Here is an 11,958-nt window from a genome sequence, read left to right on the forward strand (position 1 = left end):
TCCACAGGGATTTAAGATAATCCTTGTTTTCTTAAAACTTGCAGGTTAACTGTAATAACCTTATATCTTAGTCTTAACCAAAATACCTGTGATGATTCAAAAAGCTGACTAACGGGGAGACGTTCTAAATCCATCTAAATATTTTGGCTCAAAATATTGTTTGGATTAATTTGGGGAAGACGGGGGTGGAAGGAGTACAAAAAACTGTGTTTGTTTTTGGTGAGTCAAGTACCTGACTCAGGATCTATTTCTCTGTTGTTTTTTGCTGTATTCTTGGAATGTCATTTATTCAACAAATGGCATTAAACTCCTACCATACGCTAGGAGTGTAATGGGGTTTGGAGAGAGGTTGGCTCTGACATCAAAGAGTTCACAGTCTCTTTGACTGTAAGAGACCCTCTTTGACTGCGGGAGAGAAACGTGTAAACCAGTGATTCCTGTGCTGAATAGGGGTTCAGGCAGTTCTGAACTCAAACTGTTACTCTGCTGCCTACTGGCTGGGTGACACCTTGGGTGACTTCACCTCTCAAAGCCTTAGTCTTGTTTTGCAGGTGCAGAAGCTAATAAGTGTTCACTCCACGGGCTTGTTAGCAAGGTTAAATGAGATGCTCCCCGGAGAGCCCTCGTACAGAACCTGGCCCTCGCAGGTACACACAACTCACTTATTTGGGCCTTTAAAGGCTCAGAGGAAACTTGATAGAGGAGAAGTCACTTGAAGAATAGGACATCCCAAACCTTGTCATGTCTTGTACAGATTAAGCATAAGGAATGCTTTTCAATGAAAGATAAGTGGGGTTTCTACCAAAACAGTTACAGGTGTTCAGCATTCCAACCACATTTTTCCTATGGATAAGTCAGTGTTGAGACTACAGTGTGTTTTTCAGGTGGCTGCAATAAAACAGCCTGAGGGGAATGTCACTTGTACTTAGACTGAGTTTCAAACTACTACTTGAAACTTTCCATCTCTTGAGAAGCACCGTCCCCCACGTCACTGCTGCTCAAACTTTTTTTCCCCCTTAACTGCAGTTCCTCTAACAATAGAGGGAAGCAAACTCTGGAGCCCTAGGGATCCAAGGACATCATCAAAGCGACCTTTCCAAAGGGAAAGATTTTACTAACATTTTGTGTTCATGTATGTGTAATGGAAAATTTCTATATCAATTATATTGTTATGGATTTGTATTTATATAAAAAATCTTTTTAACTGCTTACCTCCAAATACTATTGATGCTCCAGGAAGATGTGGCAGGTTTCCAGAACACTTCTGCATCTTCTTGAGGTCAGGTATGAGAAGCACAGCAAACTCATTTTTAAAGGATCCTTCTCCCTTTAGAGCATTGGTCCCCAACCTTTTTGGCACCAGGAACCGGTTTCTTGGAAGACAGTTTTTCCACGGACTGGGGAAGGAGGGATGGTTTGGGGATGATTCAAGCGCATTACATTTATTGTGTCCTTTATTTCTATTATTATTACTTTGTAATATATAATGAAATAATTATACAACTCACCAGGAGGCAGAGCTCAGGCGGTAATGCAAGCGATGGGGAGCGGCTGTAAACACAGATGAAGCTTCGCTCTTTCGCCCACCGCTCGCCTCCTCCTGTGCGGCCCGCTTCCTAACAGGCCACGGACCAGTACTGGTCTGTGGCCCGGGGGTTGGGGACCCGTGCTTTAGAGATTATCTTTCTTTTAAAAGAGGGGAGAGGAGAGAATAAACAAATCTACTGCCCCTTTAAATCACCATCTGCTTTACTGCCAGGAGACAGAAAATCCACCTAGAAAATTCTCCCTGGTAACTTCACCACCATACCAGCCAGCCAGCATGACAGTATAATTCTAGGTGCAAGAAGATCAAGAGGAGTGTATGTCTGATCATATTTAACTGGAAATATTTATAGCGTTAGGATGACTAATTATTGTCTGTCCCTGGCATAATCTGGACTCCTCAGGAGCGAAGTGTTTTCTGTAAATACAAAACCATAGAATTTAAGACAGCCATGGACCTAAATCCTGTTTTTCTCCTTCGAAAACCTGGAATTCTTTACTGATGACTGGCACCGTCTGAAGTTCACTAAAACAAGAGGAGCGAAATGCCCGTCCCCGCCGTCGCACCAGCAGGGACCTGGGCGCGCGCATACACGGCCCCGCTTTTCCCCTGCAGGTGGACAGTATCTGACAGTCTCGGCAGCCAAAGGCCCGGCAGGAAAGGCTGCTCGCCTGCTGCTCCCACTCAGCCACCTCCTGCACTCAGGGGACTTGTGCCTGTCGTTCAGGCACAAGGTGACGGGGCTGCACTCCGGCACGCTCCAGGTGTTTGTGAGAAAACACGGTGCCCACGGAGCAGCCCTGTGGGGAAGAAATGGTGGCCACAGCTGGAGGCAAACGCGCATCACCCTGCGAGGCGCTGACGTCAAGAGCGTAAGTAGACCCGCCGGGGAGGTAGAACCGGAGAGGGTTTCCTTTCAGAGGAGAGCTCTGGGATCTGCGGTGGACGCCTCCGTCTCTTCCTGAATTTAGGCGGAAGGCTTGTGCCTTGGCTGGGCGTGGTGACCCCATGCGTTGCCTCTTTCTATACCCCCTCTGCCCCTTCGTACACATTCTTCATGGCAACCTCTGACCACTGTCACTCTCCCCACCCTGGTGAATAGCCCCTATTTTTAATGAAAAAAAATTGTAGGAGTTGAAAAAGTGAAAAAAAAAAAAAGTTAACAGAAACTTCAAAGGGTGGCGGCGGGGTACCTGCTTTTCCTTTTCCTTAAACTCCTTGTACTTCAAACTTTGACCAACATGAGTTACCCTAAACTGTTTTTTTTTTGGGGGGGTGGGGGAATGTTTCTTTAAAGTCTTTGTTTTCCCTTTGCCTCAGAGATCATAGTTAAGCAGCCTTGGATGGAAACTAGAACAATACGCTTGGAAAGTATTATCCTATGAAGGACAGGTGGTGGGAAAAGCTTTGATTGAATATATAAAATTTATCCTAAGTAATCAAGTCATAGGTAGCAATAAAATGATCTATAACACCCCACTGAAATAGTGAATGTATTTGGAAAAAGTGTCTTCTTTATGTTGATCCTAATAAAACAGTTATTAGGAAATTCTGCCTCTATACCTATAGGTATAGTGTCTAGAAATTTTTTAAAGGAAGAATAGACTCCATGAAGATAGCTTGTATCAGAGTCTTGGATTTTGTTTTACTCTGTTTCTCTTTCTTAAAATTTTTCTTAATATTTACATTGTTTGGAAATATAAAAATAAGTTGTTTCACATCCTAACATAGGTTTCTGTTAGATAAAATACAGGAAAGATTTTGGTCTTTACGTAAGTGAAACAACACTGTGATTGTATTAGGGTGTTTGATTCTATTCCATTTTAGGCAACAAAACTATATTAAATTAACCCAGAGGAGGAACTAGAAAACATCTAAGATAGGCTGCACGATTATGATCTTTCAAATCTTTGGCTCATAATTTCTACACCTTTATATTCCATCACACTCTTTACTTCTGACCTTGGTAATCTTTGACAAAAGTGTCCACTTCATAATCATTCCTAAATGTAAGTAGTCCATTGTTTAGAATGACTTTTTTAAAGAGTAACTGATTCTGAGCAATGGGGTCTGGTTAATGATTTACTGACAACTTAAGTTCCTACCAGAAGGCAAGCCTCATTGACACTGGCAACTCTGTTCTAGTCTTTCCTTCTGTTAAGTAAGTTTACTATATAGTTTTGGGGAAAGTTTGTCTTTATTTTGCTAAATGAGCAGGCATTGGAAAGGGGCAGAGGAGGCTTGACCGGTGTGTACATTCTCTCCCTAGGTCATCTTCAAAGGTGAAAAAAGGCGTGGTCACACTGGGGAGATTGGATTGGATGATGTGAGCTTGAAAAAAGGCCACTGCTCTGAAGAACGCAAGCAACTCCAGAACTAGCAATGAACCCCCGTGTTGCTCCCTCTTCTTTTTCCAACCTTCACCTCCTGTCCTTTCCTCCCTCATATCAGGCCTAGGAGAAGAGTGGGTCAGGAGAAAGTCTGGTTGGTGACCCACATCTTGCTGGCCTGCTTTTGTGCAATCCCAGTGAACAGTGACACCTTCCTTGAAATACAGGGGGGCATCTGTAGATGTGTCCAAAGCCATCTTTGGGTGTTACCTTTCATCCTATGTCTCTTAAGAAGGCCTTAAGTGTGTGTGACCTATACCGTCCTTCATCCTGGTTACAAGGTGTTCCTTGTAGCAAATTAGAGGAGAAGTTTTCAAAAGAAATCTGTGCAAATGACCATTCTGTTATCTGTTCAGTGTTGTACCACGAGTAGTATTGACTTCCCCTAAGATGCGTTGTACAATGTGCTTGTGAAATTGGTTTCTCCTCTCCACTTGGTAGTTCTGGTCTGACCTGAACTCTGACTTTTACTGCCACTCACTTTATAAAAGAAGGGTATGTAGCATATCAAGATGCATTTATTCTTGTTATCTGTATTTTTCTTTTAAAGACAATTATGTAGAGTGGGCACGCAATCCCTCGTTAGTAGTACTGTGTTTTGTGTAAATGTGTTATTGGTATTAAGTAGTCATGTGTTCCTAATATTTACAGACTCTAGTTGCAAGGGAAAGGCCGCTTATGATCTCTTGAGTTAAAAAAATACATGGTGGAATGGCATCCAGTTCCATGACCTTATATTGGCAGCAAGAGAAAATTGGAAGAGGTGTCTGTGGTTGTAGGGAGATGAATTTTTTAACGGCCTTGAGTTTGATCACTACAAAGTAATAGACAGGAAACTGTAGTTAACATGTAAAGCCCTCACTGTTTCAGGTTACACTTTAAAACCAACAGCCTTTACCATAACAACGTGGTTCTTTCTGGTAATATGTAAGAAGCTTTTGGAAGTTCTGGTTGTTTCAGAGAAAAGCTTCTGTTTGTGGAAGCTGGGTGTGGGGAAACATGGGGGAAGCTCCGTTGAAATAGATTTTCATACTGACTTTTCAATGAGTATAAATTTAGGCAGGTCTAGATCACAACTTATGTGCTGTTGTGTCAGGAAGGGTTGGGAAGCGAGTCTCATGCTTTGAGGCATCGGACGTGCTGGAATGGGATTCTCACACACACACACTAAATCAACAGGACAAGATTGGAATTCTAAGATCTATGAACCCCTAACTATATTTCCTCCCTGCAAAGTTTACCTTTAGATTTAAACAAAATACATAACTTTTAAAAGACAACTTATTCCTGAGGCTTTTCTTTATTTCCAATTAAGTAATCAAACTATTTTCTGCTGTTTTTGCCAGGAATCACAAAGATGATTAAAGGGTTGGAAAAAAAGATCTATGATGAAAAGTTAAAGGAACTGGGATTATTCAGCGTGGAGAAGAGAAGACTGAGGGGCAAACAACTGCTGGTTTTCAAGTATATGAAGGGCTGGTACAGAGAGGATGGTGACCAGCTGTTCTCCATATGCACTGAGAATAGAACAAGAGGAAACAGGCTTAGACTGGAGTGTGAGGGAGCATTTCCTGGCAGGGATGGTTATTAAGTTAGAATCCTTTGTCTAAAAGAAAAAGTGTGAATTTTTTTTTGAGGCTTTTTAAAAATTTGATAACTCTTTTTTTCTATTTAAGATGGTTAAAGACATTCTTACCTCAAGGTAGAGTAATATTACAGAATCTCCCCAAGGATGTTTTCATCCTATTACTATGTAATGAAAGTCTCCAGAACTAAGTAACTTGGACCAGGGCTAAGGTCTAATTTAGGTACTTCCCTCTTGACCGCCTAATAGCAAGGAATCAAAAGGGGAAAAGCCACCAAATGCTGAGGTCATGAAAATGTCTCTCCCTTTATGGCAAACCCAGCAGTATTTAAAAAAACAAAAACAAAAAAATTAAAAATCTGTTTGTTCCAAAAGAGCATGATGGGCAGATATTTTAGTATCTCAGTAATGTCCTAATGTGGTGGTATATATTTCTTTTCTTGGTAAAGGTATAACCCTTTCACTTGCTTAATGGATGATATTTCAGGTTTTTAAAGAGACCATAACAAAGGACACAGTTTAGAGAGATTTTTATCTGGTGCATTCTCTCTGCAGCATGTGTGACAGCTTAATTTGGCTACTGCAAAAGAGAGTGCCACTGCCAGGACCTTTCCTTCTCCTAATGGTAGAAGTTTCTCTTATCAATGGGAATCTCCCAAGTCCCACAAAATGGTATTGTTTTGGGAACAGTAGGTACAATAGACAACAATAGGTCTTTCATCATTTAACTTGGTGGACGCAAGGCCAGAGGGGGATATAAATCAGTAAGCCTTTGAGTAGGGGCCAGAAAATATGGCTTTAGATCCATTTTTTAATGATTCATTTCCTTTTTGGTCATATAACTGCACAACTGGTGATAAAAGGGGAAAATAATAGAAAGTTTCACTTTTAGGTGCCAATAATGCATTGCACTACACTGATGGAAGAAGTTATCCAAAGTACTGTATAACATCTTGTTTATTATTTAATGTTTTCTAAAGTGAAAAATGTTAGTGGTTTTCCAAACAGCCAAATAAAAATAATTCTTTATAAATAAAAACAATAATACCAGTTGTCTCTTGTTTTTTTTTAAACTGGAAGAATTATCGAGGTGATTTGATTTTTCACAAAAGCCATCTATAGTATTGCTTTAGTTATGTTTTCTCAAATCTCATTTAGTTGTAAGCATTTGCCTCGGATCCTTTTATATAAAGGCAGGATAAGTAAAGATATAAATACATATGAATTATAAATGAAGTCTTTTACTAGTGTTGATTTTGTTAATTTATGACATTTTACTCATATTCCAATAACATTTCCTGATGGAGAAAAATAATTATAAGGAAACAAAATTAATGAAATCATTCAAGATCAAAAATTAGTCCTCCCACAGAATTATAATAAATAGAGAATATGCTTAATGGCATCTTTCTTTCCAATACTCAAGAGAACCCTTAGTGGCAAGGAAACTCAAGTTTTGGATAAATACATACTTTAAGCAAAAGGTAAAGAAAAATTGCAGCTTCCTTATCTCAGAGTTGTTTCCTTATCTCAGAGGTCCTTCCTAATCATCCATGGGAGATCTGAGAAAGCTGAGGTTTTCCAAATATGTTAAGAAGTTAAACCTCTTCTGAAACTGAGGTGGGAGGAAGCAGATAAAATATGAGATCCCAGAGTCCAGTTCATCTATTTACTTGACAGATTTTACAGCACTTACTGTGTGCCTGGCTCTGGGCTACAACAGTAAGCAGACTCCCCTTTGTGGAGCTTCAATCTAGAGAGGAAGATGGACATGTATCAAAGTTATATAGATAAATGCAAAATTGCTATTCTGAAAACTGGCATACTTTGAAGGCTCTGAAAGTGTGGTGGCTTCCAGGACGTTTGGCCCATTGTCTTTCAAACTCCAATGTGCATGTGTATGGGAATCACCTGGAGATCTTGTTAAAATGCAGCTTATGATTCAGTGGATCTGTAGTGGGACTTGAGATTCTGCATTTCTAACCAGCTCCTGGGTGATGCCCATGCTGCTGGTGTTGGGGCCAAATTTGGATTACAGGTCCTTAGTGATAATACACTGAGGAGCCTGGGGCCTTCATCTCTGTTAACATTCATTGCTGGAAGGCATAAAGGTCCCTGGTTGCAAGATCTACATTCACAAATATTCACTAAGTTCCAGTGAATTTTTTCCTTCAAAAAATGTTTGGGCTTAGACAAATAGAGAATATCAATAAGTAGACAAATATTATTTTAAAAGAACAGAAACTACGGTTATAATAGTACAATCACTAAAATGAAAAACTGACCAAGGTATTCAACAGCAGATTTGAGCTGGTAGGAGAAAGAATCAGTCAACTTGAAGATACGTCAGTTGAGATTACCTAATTTGAGGGAAGAATAAAGCTTCAGTAAGGATAAACAACTAGACTTGAGATCAACAACAGAAGAGTTGAAAAATTCTATAAGCCAACCAGGCCTAACATCTGTAGAACATGCCACTGAACACAAGAATATACATTTTTCTCAAGTGCATAGAGATGTTGATGGACATAAATTAGGCCATAAGACACTACCTCAAATTTAAAAGAATTGAAATTATATAAAATAAGTCCTTCCACCACAGTGGATGAAATTAGAAATCAGTAACAAAGGGAAATTTGAGAAATTTACAAATATGTGGAAATTAAATAACGTGCTTCTAACCACTGGCTGAAAGAAGAAATCACAGGGAAGTTAAGAAGTATTTTGAGGTTAATACAAATGAAAACATACCCAAACTTATGGGATAAGCTAAAGCTTTGTTTATAGATGCCTATATAAATTATATTTATAAATGCCTATATTTAAAAAATCTCAAATCAATCTAAACTTCAACCTTATAAAACAAAGAAAAAATTAAATCACAGTAAGCAGAGGAAGGAAATAAAGATTAGAGCAAAAAGAAAAATGAAGTAACAAAAACAATATAGAAAATCAATGAAACTAAAAGTTGGTTCTTTGAAAAGATGAACAAAATTTATGAACATTTAGCTAGACCAAAAAAGAGAAAAAAAGACTTAAATGAACAAAATCAGGAATAAAAGAGGGGACATCATCACTGACCTTACAGAAATACAAAGGATTTTAAGGGAACACTATGAACAACTTCATGTCAACAAAATAAGATAACCTAGATGACATGGACAGAGTCTTAGACACAAACTATTGAAACTGCATCGAGAAGAATAGAAACCTGAAGAGACCAATGCAAGTAAATAGATTGAGCTAATAATCAAAAACTTTCCACAACAGAAAGCCAATTCCCAAAGAGCTTCAATGAAGCAATGAAGTAAACTGACTATTTAAGAATTAGTACCAAGTCTTCATCAACTCTTTAACTATATGGAGGAGGACACACTTTCCAACTCATTCTATGAGACCAGCAAATAGAAGAGTTTGGAGATTACTGCCATCTTAACAATATTAAGTCTTTCATTTCATGAACATGGGATGCAGCAAAGGCAGTGCTCAGGGACTGCAGTAAACACCAATAAATAGTGAAAAAGAAGATCTCAAATCAATACCCTAAATTGATATTAAGGAACTAGAAAAAAGATGCAAATTAAGCCCAAAAATAGCAGGAAGAAGAAAATAATAAAGACATGAATGAAGGTAATGAAATAGAGAAAAGAAAAACACAGAATCAACAAAAGGAAAATTTGGTTCTTTGAAAGGATCAACAAAGTTTTAAAACCATTAGCTAGACTAACAACCAAAAAACCCCTAAATAATTAAAATCAGAAATGAAACTGAAACTACTAACCTTACAGAAATAAAAATAAGAGAATGCTATGAACAATTATATGCCAACAATGAACAAATATATGCTGACAAATTAGACATTCCAGATGAACAGGACAAATTTCTACAAATTAAAAAAAAAAAGAAAAAACTCAAGAAGACAAAATCTCAACAGGCCTATGACAAGTAAAGAGAATGAAGCAGTAATCAAAACCACCCAACAAACAAAACTCCAGGACCACCCAGATGTCTTCACTGGTGAATTCTACCAAAATTTAAAGAAGAATTAACAACAATTCTTCTCAAACTCTACAAAGAAATAGAGGATGAGGGACACCTCCTAATTCATTCTATGAGGCCAGCATTACTGATACCAAAGCTAGATAAAGATATAACAAGAAAAGAAAATACAGTTGACCCTTAAACAACTCGGGTTTGAACTGTTGGGGTCTGATTATATGTGGATTATTTTTCCAATGAATACATACTATAATACTACATTATCTGAGGTTGGTTGAATCCATGGATACAGAACCACAGATACAGAGGGCCAACTATAAAGTTATACGCAGATTTTCAATTTCCCTGGGTGGTATTAATGTGCCATTAATCCCTGCATTGTTCAAGGGTCAACTGTACAGATCAATATCCTTTATGAATACAGGTGCAAATATCCTCAACAAGATACTAGCAAACTGACTCCAATAGCACATTAAAAAGATTATATATCATGACAGGATTTATGCCAGAAAGGCAAGGATTTATGCAAGGAAGGCAAAAGTGGTTCAAAATAAGAAAATCCATCATTCAACATTTTACTGGATGTTCTAGTTAATGCAATTAGACAAGAAGAAGAAATATATTGGAAAGTAAAACTATCTCTATTTGCAGATGACATGATCCTACATATAGAAAATTCCAATGAATCCACAGAAAAGCCACTAGAGTTAGTAAACAAATTCAGCAAAGTTGTGAGCTACAAAATTAACACTAAGAACTCAGTTTTTCTTTGCACCAGCAATGAGCAATATGAAAAGGAAATTAAAACAATTTCATTTATGATAACATCCAAAAGAATAAAATAACTAAGAATACATTTAGCCAAAGAGATGAAAGACTTGTATACAGAAAACTAAAAACATTGCTGAAATAATGTGATGAAATAAAATTCATATTTTATGTCAAGACAAAAAAAGTTTAATCATAAAATTTGTCTCTGCCCATTTGGGCCTCTCCTTTCCCTTTAGTATGTAGTGTGCATTTGCATTAACCAGACCTCCTTAGGAAATAACCTTCCTTCTTAATCGTGTAAGGGGCCACGATGACCTATGATCCACTACTCGTTCTGTACATGTTTATCTGGATGTAAATGTCAGTAATACCTCATTTGACAAATAACCCTTTGTCTCAAACACTTATATAATTGTGCTTTGACCTCAAACAGGCAGAACAGTCCTCTGAACTTTCTGAAAGACCATCGCCTGGGTTATAATCCTCAGGTTGGCCTGAATAAAATTTTCCATCTCTTTCTTAGATCAACTCTTGATTAATTTTTTTGTCTACCAGTGTAAGAAGACCTAAATAAATTGAAAGAATTCTGTATTTATGGATTAAAAACATAATATTATTAAGATCTTAATACTACCAAAAGTCATCTACATATTTAGAAAAATCCCTTTCAAAATTCCAATGACATTTTTGAGGAAATTGGAACACCAATGTTCAAACTGACATGGAATTTCAAGGAACCCCAAATAGGCAAAATAATCTTGAATAAAAAGGACAAAGTTGGAGGATTCATAGTTCCCATTTTCAAAACGTACTGCAAAGCTACAGTAATCAAAGCAGTGTGGTAGTGGCATAAGAACAGACATATGGACAAATAGAATAAAATTAAGATTTCATAATTAACCCATACTTATGGTCAGTTGTTTTTTGACCAGGTTTCCAAGACCATTCACTGGGGAAAGGATAGCCTCTTCAACAAATGGTGCTGGGACAACTGGATATAACACTACATACAAAAATTAACTCAAAATTGATCAATGACCTAAATGTAAGAGCTAATACTATGAAACTTAGAGAAGAAAATATACAGGTAAATTTTCATGACCTTCAGATTTGGCACTAGATTCTTAGCTATGACAGCAAAAGCATGAGTAATAAAAGAAAAAAGGCAAAGAAGACAAGACAAAGGGAGCAGAGCCAAAGCTGACCAACAGTCAGCATAAACTATACATCAGAAATACATCTACACGTGGAACAACTCCTACAGAACACCTACTGAACACTGACAGAAGACCTCAGACCTCCCAAAAGGCAAGAAACTCTCCACGTACCTGGGTAGGGCAAAAGAAAAAAGGATAAACAGAGACAAAAGAATAGGGACGGGACCTGCACCAGTGGGAGGGAGCTGTGAAGGAGGAAAGGTTTCCACACACTAGAAGCCCCTTCGCGGGCGGAGACTGCGGGTGGCAGAGGGGGAGAGCTTCAGAGCCGCAGAGGAGAGTGCAGCAACAGGGGTGCAGAGGGCAAAGCGGAGAGCTTCCCGCACAGAGGATCGCTGCCGACCGGCACTCACCAGCCCGAGAGGCTTGTCTGCTCCCCCGCCGGGGCGGGAGGGGGTGGGAGCTGAGGCTCGGGCTTCGGTCGGAGCGCAGGGAGAGGACTGGCGGCGT

General features: G+C 38.6%; 1 protein-coding gene across 4 annotated transcripts in view; it reads left to right on the top strand.

Moving 5' to 3' along the window:
- Positions 1-6,565, top strand: part of NPNT (nephronectin) — a 77,457-nt gene extending 70,892 nt beyond the window's left edge. For all 4 annotated transcript variants that reach the window (XM_029235685.1, XM_029235687.1, XM_029235688.1 and 1 more), the window contains 2 exons: positions 2,162-2,418; positions 3,816-6,565. In XM_029235685.1, the coding sequence (XP_029091518.1) occupies positions 2,162-2,418; positions 3,816-3,926 (368 nt within the window). In that variant the 3' untranslated portion in view covers positions 3,927-6,565. The remainder of the gene's footprint in view (positions 1-2,161; positions 2,419-3,815) is intronic.
- The last annotated feature ends 5,393 nt before the right edge of the window (positions 6,566-11,958 follow it).

The sequence above is a fragment of the Monodon monoceros genome, unplaced genomic scaffold, assembly GCF_005190385.1.
Source record: "Monodon monoceros isolate NGI ecotype Baffin Bay Population unplaced genomic scaffold, NGI_Narwhal_1 Super_Scaffold_20, whole genome shotgun sequence".
NCBI classification, from domain to species: Eukaryota; Metazoa; Chordata; class Mammalia; order Artiodactyla; family Monodontidae; genus Monodon; species Monodon monoceros.